The sequence below is a fragment of the Oncorhynchus mykiss genome, chromosome 31 (genome assembly GCF_013265735.2).
Source record: "Oncorhynchus mykiss isolate Arlee chromosome 31, USDA_OmykA_1.1, whole genome shotgun sequence".
Taxonomy (NCBI): Eukaryota; Metazoa; Chordata; class Actinopteri; order Salmoniformes; family Salmonidae; genus Oncorhynchus; species Oncorhynchus mykiss.
The window spans coordinates 30112674-30128783 of NC_050571.1; the positions used below are offsets into that span (position 1 = coordinate 30112674).

A 16110-nucleotide genomic window follows, 5' to 3' on the forward strand; every position below is an offset into this window, starting at 1 on the left:
TATTTTACACCCACAAGATGGTGTCAGATACTGGAGCACTGAATAGCCTACGGCAGACATTAATGTAGCCTATATGCTCTGATCCAAAATATAGTCTATTGAGCTAGGCCAGGGATGAGCATCGTTGATGGGGGTGGGGGCCACACAAATTAAGAACTCATGAGGGGTCGCAGTGGCTTGCAGGTCTGCTTACCCTCATTCATTCATATGCAACATTTTGTTGGCTAACAAAATCAATGGGGGCCACCCGGTCGGAAATGATTACTACAAGTTTAGGTAGCTGGCCGCTAGACTAATTCACCAATTGACTGACATAACAAGAAAACTGCTGATGCACTACCAAATTTGGAAATTGCACCTTGTGTATTTCACTATTCTAACTCTCAACAGTATGTTGAGACCCCAACTCAGTTCCAAAAAAAGTATTTTTCTATTTTTTTTGGGGGGGGGGGGTCAAGGTTACAACAGGTAAAAGTTACATATTAATCATGGGATGATTGTTGGATGATGCTTTGTAAACATCAATCAAAACAAACTGAACATAACCCGATGGCCAGGACATAGTGCAGTGTGCTGCATATGTCAAGAGGTTTTCCACCTTCCTTTGCCGTCGTATGACAAAGAGACTTTTTGAATGAGGGGTATCATTTACGTCCTATTCCCATCATGGTCATTTGGTCACCGGCGGTCAGGGCCTCACTGAAGAAAGCCTTTGTTGCTACTTGCGCTAATTTTTACTAAGCCTTTTATCGTTGGTACAGAAGAAAGACTGCAAGCTGCGTGTGTAGAGCTGGCCCTCTTATTGTGTTTCCTACCGCAGATTCTAAAATAAAACGTCTTAAAACCCCTCTCCTTTCAGCTCTCCACTTCCAGCAATTGTTTCTGCCTGAGTCTTATCTAGCTTCCCTCCCTTTCCCAAGGGTAATGTGCCCTGTTCTCTGAAGACTATCACATTAGTGAACACACTGGATAGCAGCTAGATCCTCACTCTGGGTGGGACATGGTGACCACATGACCAGTCTCACACGTTCTCATGTGGTCAGGAACAAAAGCTTTGATGAAGAAAATAACATTGTTTCATCATATTATGAAGTCGGATTACATACAAATTGAATATATCCTCCTGCCTTTTTGTCCTCTCTTCATTATCTGTGGTCAATGAGATGTCTCTATTTATTCTTCACTCAGCCCATAATCATGGCCTCTTTAGAGGATTATGTAGCTCATAATCATGGCCTCTTTAGAGGATTATGTAGCTCATAATCATGGCCTCTTTAGAGGAATATGTAGCCCATAATCATGGCCTCTTTAGAGGATTATGTAGCCCATAATCATGGCCTCTTTAGAGGATTATGTAGCTCATAATCATGGCCTCTTTAGAGGATTATGTAGCCCATAATCATGGCCTCTTTAGAGGATTATGTAGCTCATAATCATGGCCTCTTTAGAGGATTATGTAGCCCATAATCGTGGCCTCTTTAGAGGATTATGTAGCCCATAATCTTGTGGTAGGCCAATCTATGAGTTATTTTTTTCAAGCTTTTTATTTTATTTTTATTGACACGTAAAATCGAAAAAAGTAGACATAAAACATACCACAGAACAGGGTATTCTTGATGTATGATTGACTTATGTGCGTCAGTAAAAGTGATTGAACCTGCATTTCTGGACATATTATTTACCTTCAATAATCTGGTAAGGGTTTTGATGTTTATTATACAGTCACATGATTAATTCTTTTTATCTAGAGGTTGAGTTAAGTCATCACACACGCTTGCAGAGCAAATGGCATTACTCCCACTACAAGTCGAGATTTATCAATTCTTTCCCATGTTCTCATGTACCATATCACAATTTTTCCCACTGCAGGGGAAGGAAGAATGTTGTTCTTCACAGATCATGGCATAAGTAGTGGGTCTCACCTATCAGTTGTCCAGGGGCCATGAGAGAACACAGCCCAGATTGGCTCTGCCGTACTGCACTGCTGCTCAACTCCTCAGAATGGTAGGTCATGCAGGTCTTGAGTTGTGATGGGCGGAAAGGTGAGGCAGGATGTTCTTATTTACAGTTCCTGCCACAGAGAGCTGCCAGAGCCATTTGTTGTAGTGATTGAGGAAAACAGTCTGCTGCACATCCACACACCATGGGGTGCTGCTTGGGAACAGAGGTCTCCTGCCACGTACAGAGTGTTACCGGTATTTACATTTGATATAAAAAGCTGCATATCCTGTTTCCAAAGTTAAAAATAAATCCAGCAAATATTTATTGTAAACATTCGGACCGATACCTTCTATCAGATATGACAATGGTTGTTTACTTTTTGAAAGAAAAAAACATCTCTGACATGCTGATGGGTACCCCAGACAAGATCATCTCTACTTTTAAATACTAGGATTACTATTTTCAATTGATCAAGGTCAAGGGCAGGAACACAACCAAAGTAGACGGTTTTACATTCACTTGTGACTTGTTTTGGGCAATAAAGGGCTGTGTAAGTTGGTGAATTGGGAAACAGTAAATTCAAGAATTGAACTTCACTGTAATATTGATGTTGCACTAAATGCATCTGTTTTTTGGTGTCTGACTGGTTCATTAAAATTCTTTCTCTTCCTGTCAGTGAGTTCTTTCAAAGGTTCTTCACGTCATTCAAAACCAATAAAACAATACAAATGTTTGATGTAGAATAGGTGAGGCCAACACGTCATCAATCAATAGAAATATAATGTAGGCTATTCACATGTCATATACAGTGAAATAATGTAGAAAGTGATTCTAGAACGTCACACTGTCACTGCAGTTTGTCTTTGACGTTGCGTCCTTCCTCTGTTCTTCACTATAAAGACTCAGCGCGTGGACTGCAAGCAGTGCTGAGTACAGGGGCGGGATAAGAACTTCTCAGACAGTTGCACATGAATTAATCTACACTACCGTTGTTCAGAGGATGAATGGCTGATTTTGCTCTGTTTTGTTTAAAATCTGAGGCGTTTGTTTTATTCTACAAAATATTTTAAGAATCACCCACTTGGTGGCAATGCTTGTTTAAATTCCTTTCACTCAGTTCCTAAGAGTAGAGGGAAAACGTCGCACAGGTCGCACCTGCACTCATCTGTCTCTTCAGTTGCAAGTACTAGTCGGAGTGGAACCAAAACTGCACAGGGGAGCTGTCCTGCAAAACAAGCTATGGGATACGTGGACAACTGCTGAGTTTCTTACATTTTGATCTAAGGATTTTTTGGATTAAAAACTAAAAGGACGCATTTTCATTTATATAACTTTTGGACTGTTACCTGAGAGACTATATCGCGTTTTATTCTCAGCCAACACTTTTGTCTCTTTCTTGGGATTTTCTGGGGGTATCACCGGTGGTGGACAGAATGGCCCCGCTCAACTGTGCCAAACTCTCAGTCGTCTTTCATTTAATCACAACTATAAGCGGTAAGAATTATTCCATATGTATCCAGAGAAGGTTTCTCCTTTTATAATTATGTTCCTTGAAGTCACTTAAAGTTAATGTCTCTACATTTGGTGATTTTTTTTTCTGTATAAATAAATTAAAATTGATATTCACATTTGGTCTGTTATTATGCTGGAATGCAGAGTATTAATGAGCAGAAGGCGTTTTTCTATTCAATTTGTTTCGAATGGTTTGAAGAGATGAACTAAGTTTGTTTTGGACTTATCCATATTACGAAATATGAAGTTGATGTGGCAAGGATAATCTTGTTTAAAGCGTGACCATATCACACAATCCAACTGAGTTAAAATGTCACCTGTTGCTGAAGTTGAATGCACATGTTGTTTCTTGGGATTGAAATTCCATGTTGTTGAAATTGAGTCATTATGATAATTCAAGTTCATTGAAACATCCAACAATCCAAGGTTGAGGTTCGGCAGTTAGGAATCCATACACGTATGGACATTGCAGTACAACTTGTCACCAGTAGAGGTAGTCACTTTCCATTGAAGAGAGGGATGTAATTGAGTAAACGCTGCTGTGGTGTGTTACCTTGGGAACTTATTACCTATACCTATGAGTTTATTACCTATACTTAGGAATTTATTTATGAGTTTATGAGTTTATTATGTATATCTATGAGTTTATTACCTATACCTATGGATTTATTACCTTTACCTATGAGTTTATTGCTGTTACCTATGAGTTTATTACCTATACCTATGAGTTTATTACCTATGAGTTTATTACTTATTTATACAAGTTTATTACCTATACCCATGAGTTTTTTTTACCTATACCGATGAGTTTATTGCCTATACCTATTTATGGGTTTATTAGCTATACCTACCCATACGTTTATTACCTAAACCTACCTTTAAGTTTATTGCCTATACCTATGAGTTTATTACGATACCTACCTATGAGTTTATTAACTATACCTATGAGTTTATTACCTATGACTACCTATGAGTTTATTACCTATGGATACCTATGAGTTTATTAACTATAACTACCTATGAGTTATTGCATGTACCTATGAGTTTTTTGCCTATACCTATGAGTTTATTAGCTATACCTACCTATGATTTTATTTTCTACAGTACTGGTCAAAAGTTTGGACACCTACTCATTCCAGGGTTTTTCTTTATTTTTAATATTTTCTACAGTGTCGAATAATAGTGAAGACATCAAAACTATGAAATAACACACATGGAATCATGTAGTAACCAAAAAAGTGTTCAACAAATCAAAATAGATTTTATATTTGAGATTCTTCAAAGTAGCCACCCTTTGCCTTGAGGACAGCTTTGCACATTCTTGGCATTCTCTCAACCAGCTTCATGAGGAATTCTTTTCCAACCATCTTGAAGGAGTTCCCCCATATGCTGAGCACTTGTTGGCTGCTTTTTCTTCACTCTGTGGTCCAACTCATCCCAAACCATCTCAATATGGTTGAGGTCGGGTGATTTTGGAGGCCAGGTCATCTGATGCAACACTCCATCACTCACCCTCCTTGGTCAAATAGCCCTCACACAGCCTGGAGATGTGTTATGAGTCATTGTTCCTGTTGAAAAACAAACAATAGTCCTACTAAGCGCAAACCAGAGGGAATGGCGTATCGCTGCAGAATGCTGTGGTAGCCATGCTGGTTAAGTGTGCCCTGAATTCTAAATAAATCACTGACTGTGTCATCAGCAAAGCACCATCACACCTCGTCCTCCATGCTTCATGGTGGGAACCACACATGAGGAGATCATCCGTTCACCTACTCTGAATCTCACAAAGACACGGCGGTTGGAACCAACATTTTTAATTTGGACTCATCAGACCAAAGGACAGATTTCCACCTTTTTAATGTCCATTGCTCATGTTTCTTGGCCCAAGCAAGTACCTTATTCTTATTGGTGTCCTTTAGTAGTGGTTTCTTTGCAGCAATTCGACCAAGAAGGCCTGATTCACGCAGTCTCCTCTGAACAGTTGATGTTGAGATGTGTCTCTTACTTGAACTCTGTGAAGCATTTATTTGGGCTGCAATCTGAGTTGCAGTGAACTCTAATGAAGTTATCCTCTGCAGCAGAGGTGAATCTTGGTCTTCCTTTCCTGTGGCGGTCCTCATGACAGCCAGTTTCATCATAGCGCTTGATGGTTTTTGCGACTGCATTTGAAGAAACTTTCAAAGTTCTTGAAATTTTCCACATTGACTGACCTTCATGTCTTAAAGTAATGATGGACTGTCATTTCTCTTTGCTTATTTGAGCTGTTAATGCCATAATATGGACTTGGTATTTTACCAAATAGGGCTATCTTCTGTATACCACCCCTATCTTGTCACAACACAACTGATTGGCTTAAATGCATTAAGAAGGAAAGAAATTCCACAAATGAACTTTTAACAAGGCACACCTGTTAATTGAAATGCATTCCAGGTGACTACCTCATGAAGCTGGTTGAGAGAATGTCAAGAATGTGCAAAGCTGTCATCAAGGCAAAGGGTGAAGAATCTCAAATATAAAAACTTTTTTTGGTTACTACATGATTCTATATGTTATTTCATAGTTCTAATGTCTTCACTATTATTCTACAATGTAGAAAATAGCACAAACAAAGACAAACCCTGGAATGAGTAGTGTCCAAACTTTTTACTTGTACACTATACCTACCTATGACGTTATTGCCTATACCTAATGAGTTTATTAATTATACCTACAAGTTTATTACCTATACCCATGAGTTTTTTAACTACACCGATGAGTTTATTGCCTATACCTATTTATGAGTTTATTAGCTACACCTACCCATAAGTTTATTACCTAAACCTACCTTTAAGTTTATTGCCTATACGTATGAGTTTATTACCTATACCTTTTAGTTTATTACCTATACCTACCTATGAGTTTATTACGTATAATTATGAGTTTATTATCTATACCTTATGAAGTTTTACTGTTCCCACTTCATCTCAAATTTGGTGGAGTTATTTTGCAGATGTATTATAGTTAACTAGGCCCCTGGAGGAGGTGAAATATATTTGAAAACAGAACCAGTGTTTTCAGTTATGGTGAAAATATTTATTTCAGCATTGTTATCATGTGGATCCAGAGTGAAAGGTTGTTCAACATCTTGAGAATAGAATGTGTTTCACAAAGTAAGCCACATTGTTATCACTTGCCAGTTCCATATAATAAGGCTTACATGGAGAAAATTGGAACACTGAAATGGATATTATAGCCCTCCCTTCAGCAAAATATATTTTACGCAAACAATCCCTGAACGCTTAAAAAAAACAAGTGACCCTCCCCTATACCAAAATAATAATGAACACATAAATGGGATAGCAAAGAACATGTCTACTGTTTACCCTCACTTCTTGGACAGACCAGAGCCTTACATATGCAGTTTTAGGAACTGTTTTTTGTCCTGTAAGCATTACATGGCATTGCAGGAATTTCGATAGCGCACAGGGCTTCAGGCCAGATGGTTGTGGGATCACAGACCACTGTTGACAAGAGAAGGGTTGGAAAGATCTGTAAAAGCATTGAATTAATCTATCCTTGTATTTGCAGGTCTGAGAACGCATGACCATTAATAAACTTTTCATGCAATTCAATTTTTTTTTTACATATTAGCAGTGTCTTTTTAATGTAACAAAAATCACCGACATTACGGGCTAAGAATGGACAGAGAGCTAGGCCTATGTGTTCATCTCATCATATTTCTCTAATGCCAAATCAGTGTGTCTTGTTTGCAACAAAAATAATTAAATCTGAGAAGTCATTAGGAATCTGAGCATGGTACTTTCAAAAGTTATGCCTACCTTTCCACCCCAGACAGAGTAGGCCTACCTTTCCACCCCAGACAGAGTAGGCCTACCTTTCTACCCCAGACAGAGTAGGCCTACCGACACAGAGAAAAGCTTTAACTGCTGGCTACTCTTCTTCCGTTGCTTAACCCAATGAGAGAAGTGTTTCCCCAAAATCTGTCTGGGTTTAAACTAGGGATGCACGATATATCGGTGAACATATTGGAATCGGACGATATTAGCTAAAAATGACAACATCAGTATCGACCCGATGTCTAGTTTAACGCCGATGTGAAAAACCGATGTCAAAGCTGCCGTGCATACCTATATAACGTAATAACGCCACATCAAATTTTGCTCTACACATGCAACACAGCATCCCTAACCTAGCCCACAATGTCTGCTGTGTGGCTCGAGCAATCAACAAGTCGAGCAGTCATTTGAAAGAGGAAGAAAATTTCAGCAAGACAACTCAAAGGTGAAATCCATTAAAGCCAAGATAATGGAATTCATTGCCAAATTCAACCGTTCTCTGTCGTGGGTGATGTTGGCCTTCGTCGACTGGTCAAGCACTGGTACACAATACCAAGTGCGCTATTTTTCAGATGTTGCACTATCGAAGTTACACAGTAATATCGTCACTGCTTTTAGCTTCACAACATACATACTATGGAATGCCGTTTGGGTCTTTGCCTGTCTAATAAGATACAGTAGCACTGTCAATACTGTACTAAAAATCTGCAAACAAGCCAACACCGGCCACGAAAGATGTGTTTACATCACCGCTTTGGTAATAAAGCATCATTTGTTCGACCGCAACTTCTGGGATAGCTAGCTTTAGCTTGGTACCTCGCTAGCACCAATACAACCAGCCTGAAAACAATGACCAGTAGAAACTGCAGCCATTTTCATTATTCTTAGCAATGACTTAGGAATCCTTGTGAATAAGTATTAGCTAGTTTGCCACTTGTTGTTCATCTATTGAAATTGAACTTCAGCTCATGAAAAAAAATAGCTAGCCAGCTACTTAACCCTGTTCCCAAAGCAAACGTTATAAGCAGCCAGCTAACTTCATCTGGCTAGTGAGGTTTGACCGGACCAGGTTATGTGTTGTGAAGCTAGCCACAATAAGGATTAGGTACAATAGTGGAATTTGCGGTTTGCCTTTAAAATAAAAGTGTGTCATTGACAGTGATGCAAATTAATCTAAATAGTAGAATTATGCCATACTTTTATTTTGAAGGCTAACCACAATGTCCATTTTTGTGGCTAATCCTTATTGTGGCTAGCTTCACATAGATGGGTCCGACCACCATTAATCAAATAAGAACTGTCTTATGAACGAGGGTTATTTTATATTATGACACCTAGCTATATAAACACAGCAAAAAAAGAAACATGTTTTTCAAAGATAATTCGTAAAAATCCAGATAACTTCACAGATCTTCATTGTAAAGGGTTTAAACACTGTTTCCCATGCTTGTTCAATGAACCCTAAACAATTAATGAACATGCACCTGTGGACGGTAGGCAATTAAGGTCACAGTTATGAAAACTTAGGACACTAAAGAGGCCTTTCTACTGACTCTGATAAACACCAAAGAAAGATGCCCAGTGTCCCTGCTCATCTGTGTGAACGTGCCTTAGGCATGCTGCAAGGAGGCAGGAGGACTGAAGATGAGGCAGGGAAATAATTTGCAATGTCCGTACCGTGAGACACCTAAGACAGCGCTACAGGGTCGACAGGACAGACAGCTGATCGTCCTCTCAATGGCAGACCACGTGTAACAACACCTGCACAGGATCAGTACATCTGAACATCACACCTGCGGGACAGGTACAGGATGGCAACAACAACTGCCCGAGTTACACCAGGAACGCACAATCCCTCCATCAGTGCTCAGACTGTCCTCAATAGGCCGAGAGAGGCTGAAATGAGGGCTTGTAGGCCTGTTGTAAGGCAGGTCCTCACCAGACATCACCATCAACAACGTTGCCTATGGGCACAAACCCACTGTCACTGGACCAGACAGGACTGACAAAAGGTGCTCTTCACTGACGAGTCGCGGTTTTGTCTCACCAGGGGCGATGGTCGGATTCGCGTTTATCGTCGAAGGAATGAGCGTTACACCGAGGCATGTACTCTGGAGCGGGATCGATTTGGAGGTGGAGGGTCCGTCATGGTCTGAGATTGCAGGCAATCTCAACGCTGTGCATTACAGGAAAGACATCCTCCTCCCTCATGTGGTACCCTTCCTGCAGGCTTTTCCTGACATGAGCCTCCTGCATGACAATGCCACCAGCCATACTGCTCATTCTGTGAATGATTTCCCACAAGACAGGAATCTCAGTGTTCTGCCATGGCCAGCGAAGAGCCTGGATCTCAATCCCATTGAGCACGTCTGGGACCTTTTGGATCGGAGGGTGAGGGCTAGGGCCATTCCCCCCAGAAATGTCCAGGAACTTGCAGGTGCCTTGGGGAAGAGTGGGGTAACATCTCACAACAAGAACTGGCAAATTTGGTGCAGTCCATGAGGAGGAGATGCACTGCAGTACTTAATGCAGCTGGTGGCCAAACCAGATACTGACTGTTACTTTTGCTTTTGACCCCCCTTTGTTCAGGGACACATTATTCCATTTCTGTTAATCACATGTCTGTAGAACTTATTCAGTTTATGTCTCAGTTGTTGAATCTTATGTTATTTACACATGTTAAGTTTGCTGAAAATAAACGCAGTTGATAGTGAGAGGACGTTTATTTTTTTGCTGAGTTTAGTTAGCTAGCTAACTGTAGCTACTGAAACAGATTATGTCGTTTTGCTATGTTTTTGGGGAAGAACATTGTTTGCATCCATGAGCTAGCTAGTTTTTTTGAGGACCAGCACTGTAGATGCTCGAAGCAACTTTACCAGCATCATAGCATATGTATCGATGAATCGTTGTGAAATATGAAATACGAGTGATAGTGTAATCAATGTGCAATAACAAAAATTTAATGAACTCGTTTAATTATTATGTAACGTGCAGTCATATTCAGATCCTGATTGGTCAACAAGCTTATTTGACACTTCAAATAGTGTTATGATTTGATGTGTATCTTTTTTGACATTAAAAGACCCCAAAGGCATTCCATAGAAATCCTGGTTGAGAATGAAATGACTGAACAAATGAACAACGAAACAGCAAAGCAAGTAAGTGAAATAAATAGTTTTTGATTATGTTTTACTGGTAATGGGGAAATACGTAAATGCCATCAAAATCATTTTGGGGTCAGTGTGGTGTGTTTGTAACCTTTGTTTAACTAGGAAAGTCAGTTAAAAACAAATTCTTATTTACAATGACGGCCTACACCGGCCAAACACGTACGACGCCACCCTATGGGACTCCCAATCACGGACGGATGTGATAGAGCCTGGATTCGAACCAGGGACTGTAGTGATGCCTCTTCCACTGAGATGCAGTGCCTTAGACTGCTGCGTCCATGTGTAATGTGTTAACTGTTTAACTGTAGTAGAATGATTGAAAGGACGCAAAAAATTGTAATATCTGTTATCTGTATTGTTTTTTTGGCAAAGAAAATATCGGATATCGGTATCGGCCTTTTTCAAGAATATTGTATTTCGAACCATAGCTTATAGGTTATGGATCGTTTGATTGAGACCACACTACAGTGCCTTGCGAAAGTATTCGGCCCCCTTGAACTTTGCGACCTTTTGCCACATTTCAGGCTTCAAACATAAAGATATAAAACTGTATTTTTTTGTGAAGAATCAACAACAAGTGGGACACAATCATGAAGTGGAACGACATTTATTGGATATTTCAAACTTTTTTAACAAATCAAAAACTGAAAAATTGGGCGTGCAAAATTATTCAGCCCCCTTAAGTTAATACTTTGTAGCGCCACCTTTTGCTGCGATTACAGCTGTAAGTAGCTTGGGGTATGTCTCTATCAGTTTTGCACATCGAGAGACTGACATTTTTTCCCATTACTCCTTGCAAAACAGCTCGAGCTCAGTGAGGTTGAATGGAGAGCATTTGTGAACAGCAGTTTTCAGTTCTTTCCACAGATTCTCGATTGGATTCAGGTCTGGACTTTGACTTGGCCATTCTAACACCTGGATATGTTTATTTTTGAACCATTCCATTGTAGATTTTGCTTTATGTTTTGGATCATTGTCTTGTTGGAAGACAAATCTCCGTCCCAGTTTCAGGTCTTTTGCAGACTCCATCAGGTTTTTTTCCAGAATGGTCCTGTATTTGGCTCCATCCATCTTCCCATCAATTTTAACCATCTTCCCTGTCCCTGCTGAAGAAAAGCAGGCCCAAACCATGATGCTGCCACCACCATGTTTGACAGTGAGGATGGTGTGTTCAGCTGTGTTGCTTTTACGCCAAACATAACGTTTTGCGTTGTTGCCAAAAAGTTCAATTTTAGTTTCATCTGACCAGAGCACCTTCTTCCACATGTTTGGTGTGTCTCCCAGGTGGCTTGTGGCAAACTTTAAACAACACTTTTCATGGATATCTTTAAGAAATGTCTTTCTTCTTGCCACTCTTCCATAAAGGCCAGATTTGTGCAATATACGACTGATTGTTGTCCTATGGACAGAGTCTCCCACCTGAGCTGTAGATCTCTGCAGTTCATCCAGAGTGATCATGGGCCTCTTGGCTGCATCTCTGATCAGTCTTCTCCTTGTATGAGCTGAAAGTTTAGAGGGACGGCCAGGTCTTGGTAGATTTGCAGTGGTCTGATACTCCTTCCATTTCAATATTATCGCTTGCACAGTGCTCCTTGGGATGTTTAAAGCTTGGGAAATCTTTTTGTATCCAAATCCGGCTTTAAACTTCTTCACAACAGTATCTCGGACCTGCCTGGTGTGTTCCTTGTTCTTCATGATGCTCTCTGCGCTTTTAACGGACCTCTGAGACTATCACAGTGCAGGTGCATTTATACGGAGACTTGATTACACACAGGTGGATTGTATTTATCATCATTAGTCATTTAGATCAACATTGGATCATTCAGAGATCCTCACTGAACTTCTGGAGAGAGTTTGCTGCACTGAAAGTAAAGGGGCTGAGTAATTTTGCACGCCCAATTTTTCAGTTTTTGATTTGTTAAAAAAGTTTGAAATATCCAATAAATGTCGTTCCACTTCATGATTGTGTCCCACTTGTTGTTGATTCTTCACAAAAAAATACAGTTTTATATCTTTATGTTTGAAGCCTGAAATGTGGCAAAAGGTCGCAAAGTTCAAGGGGGCCGAATACTTTCGCAAGGCACTGTAAATATCCTATTTGCGGAAAATCAGAGATCAGGGGCAGCATTGGGCACACATCAATATATAGCCCAATAAGCAACTATTTTTTTTAACACTGAGAAATATAGACATTTCATCAATTAGAAAATGGCATGACTCTCCCCATGAATAGATTTAAAAAATACTAAACCCTCCCCTTGACTGAAATTGAATAGCATGACCCTCCCCCATTTTCCTCCAGGTAACCATTCTGTACATTACGATCCATCCCTAAACAAGATGGAGCAGTACTTTCTCTACATTCTGTCTTGCCCGGTGTGCAACACAGATATGTCTTCCTCCCAATGTCCAAATTAACATCACATCCAAACAGAGGAAATACTGGCCCCTCCCTCCCCTGCTACTTTTTCAGTCTCTCTAGTTTATCTACACTGTTTCCAAGTAGATTTCCTTCACTGTCCACACGCAGAGCATGGGAAAATCAAAAGGAAGAAACAGACAAGGGGTGGGGAGGGCAGGAGGCACCCTGGAAATGTTCTGGCCGATAGAGGTCACGGAAACGTGACACGCTACGTTCTCATTGAAGCATCAATGTATGTCAAGCCCCAATCTCAAGACAATGAGGCTGAGCAAAGGTGGACCATTGTTTCTGCATGGCGGTTGGCTATATGGTAGAGCCATTAGTAGTAAACTCATCTCAAGACTGAGGCAGAGGTGGAGAGGTTTGGTCAGTGGGACAGGTACGGTACAGCATCACAGGGATGGGGGGGGGGGGGGGGGGGGTGATTTGTCCTCTACAATCTGAAATAAACCCAACTAAGTTGAATAATAGGCATCTATCTATTCCTTGGGTTAAATGCGGAACACACATTTCGGTTGAATGCAACTGACCAGGTATCCCCTTCCCCCCTTTCCATTATAGTATTGGTGGTGCTACCTTGTTTAGCATTGAGATTGTTGGTGGATTTGTAAGGCAATGCTGGTAATAGGTGAAATAGGAAGCGTTGATTAGACTGTAGATGCTTGAAATTGGTAAATCATCTTTCCTATTGCTTTTCCCCCTGACACACACACACACCAAGCGTCTCTGTTTCTCTTTGATTGACTGCCAACATAGCCACCAGTGCAGTGTTATTCCAATGTGAAATGTGAACTGAGCTGTTGGTGTTTGCAGGTTCCTCAGATGTCTTACCTCTCCTGTGCATGATGGATTCTTGTATTGGGAGATTTCTACCAGCACAGCAGAAGCACTTCAGTTGAATCTGGATGTTCAGTTGCTATTGCTGTTGTGAACAGGGATGATAGCAGCATCCCCCTCTATAAGACATGTACATCTCTCTTGCTGAGCCAGCTGTATATTTAGTTTTAACCCCTGCATGGGATTTCAATTTCAAGAATCCTCCTGGCTTACACAGTGGAAGAGCTCATAGGAATCTCAATATACAGGATCTTCCTATAGTTAACCACGTTTAATTCTATATAACCAGGAAAAGCTGACTGGCCACCCAGCTTGGCCAGATGTTCCTTTATTCTGCTTTTTTAAAGGGGAGGCTTGTGCATTCTGTCTCCAAACTCCCAAAGCTAATCTACGGACTAATAAAAAAGTCTCTCTTACTGTTGTCTTAACCATATTGTTGGCAGAGTGCAGTGCTTTCTGAAGGACCCGGTGTGAGAGTGCAGTCACAACAGTTAGAAACTCTAACTGCACAGTAAATAGTAGTAGCAACTTGTTATTTTGGCAGTACTCTTGTCGTGGTTTTCAGGTCTCCGTTGTACATCTGCCACCAGAGCATAAAAAATCTTGTGAGTTTGTCTTTATGTTTTTCTGTTCTGAAAGACAACTCACCGTGAAATACCACTGTCTCAGAACGAGATCGCAGCGGGATGGCTGCATCGTCACACTATGAGGCAATGAACTTGAGGGATATAACAGTACAGGACAGGTTAACCCCAATGTAACCTTACAAAACCAGGATAGCCCACCAACTGTGAGCCAGTAAAGCCTGGAAATGAATAATGGAACATTTTAAGTTCCTTTTCTGGGAAATTCACAGCAGCATTAAAGCCAGTTGCTTAACCAAAATATATTGTGATAAATGTGTGGAAATATTGTAATGTTCCATTGAGGTAAAAATGGTGGCCCTGAGCACCACAGTGCAATACAGGAAGCCAGTGATCATGTCAGTGGCCACTGACTGACTACCGCTGACTACTGTTGTGCTTCTCTGCTATATCCATGGACACACTGCAGCGAAGATGACTCACAAGCCTCTGACCTTTCTCTTTCATAAAGGAGTGCGCCCCCCCCCCCCCCATCCTCTCTCTCCCTTTGTTCTCCATGTTGGACATACAAAGAGATGGAGTGGCAAGGTTAAACGAGGGAGTCATTATTCCACATTGTTGTTTTTGCCTTGAAGACCCCAAAAAAGATCCTCACTCCAGAGATGGCATTGCTGGTACATGGTAGGACGGGAAGCACAGGGAGAGGTGTACCAGCCGCAGATGAGGGAATTCCGTACATTATACCCTGCACTTTAAGTTGTGACTGGGGATTTCCTCACAAACACAGTGACAGTACAGTCATCTCATACCGTAATAAAGAATAGGGTTTTATTACATAGTATCAGACATGAGCTGTTGGCCGCTAGCCCGGACTGCCTGGCACAGCCACATTCAGACTCCCACTCTTGTTCTCTCACTCGCTCTTGCTTTTGTTCTCACTCTCTCTGTCGATCTCTCTTCCTCTTTTAGCAGATTCACATTGGGTTTAGCAGTTTCTTACCCAATGGATTCAACATCATGAGATAGTTGTTGTATTACACAAGTGTTTGGCAGCACAGCTGAAACTATTTTGGGGTTTTTCAAGAGCACACTGATTTCCATGGGGACTAGACACAAAGGTAGGGTTTGGATTAGTTTAAAAACAGTCAAATGTTGGAATTGGTCATTGTTTGGAGGCCTTGTTTGTTCTCTGTTTTCTGTTTGGCTTGACCGCAAACACTTCAGAATAGAACTTGGAATCCCATCATATGGGAGCAAAAGTCCTTCCTGGAAATGTAGCGACTGCAATGTCCTGTGCTGTTTTCCCAGCTTTAACCTGTAACGTGTACGCTAAGAATACAGAGACCACATTTAATAAATAACGGAACATGAAACACAACAAGAAACACGAGTAGCATACAGACATGAAACACAGAAACAGAATCAATAACGCCTGGGGAAAGAACCAAAGGGAGTGACGGATATAGGGGAGGTAATCAGGAAGGTGATGGAGTCCAGGTGATTCTCATGAGGTGCAGGTGCGTGTAACAATGGCGGCAGGTGTGTGTAATAATGAGTAAACTGGCTACATCGAGCGCCGGAGAGCGGGAGCTGGGGTAGACGTGACATAACCTACAGGTGTAGGATCTTAATTTGAGCCAGTTTGCTTCAGCAGGAAAATAATTCTGCAGCAACATAAAATGTGAATTATTATGTTGATTATAGTTTATGGACTTTTTTTTATAGGGGTTGATAAGGGCAAATCAAGTCTGACATTTTAAAATGGGAATTGCAAACTTTAGAAGCCTTTTTAAACCTATAGTACAAGT

General features: G+C 40.8%; 1 protein-coding gene across 1 annotated transcript in view; it reads left to right on the forward strand.

The window, feature by feature from the left end:
- Window positions 1-2851: 2851 nt before the first annotated feature.
- Window positions 2852-16110, forward strand: part of LOC100136647 (vascular endothelial growth factor receptor kdr-like) — a 90164-nt gene continuing 76905 nt past the window's right edge. The window contains exon 1 of the mRNA XM_021583881.2: window positions 2852-3435. Coding sequence (XP_021439556.2) covers window positions 3375-3435 — 61 coding nt within the window. The 5' untranslated portion in view covers window positions 2852-3374. The remainder of the gene's footprint in view (window positions 3436-16110) is intronic.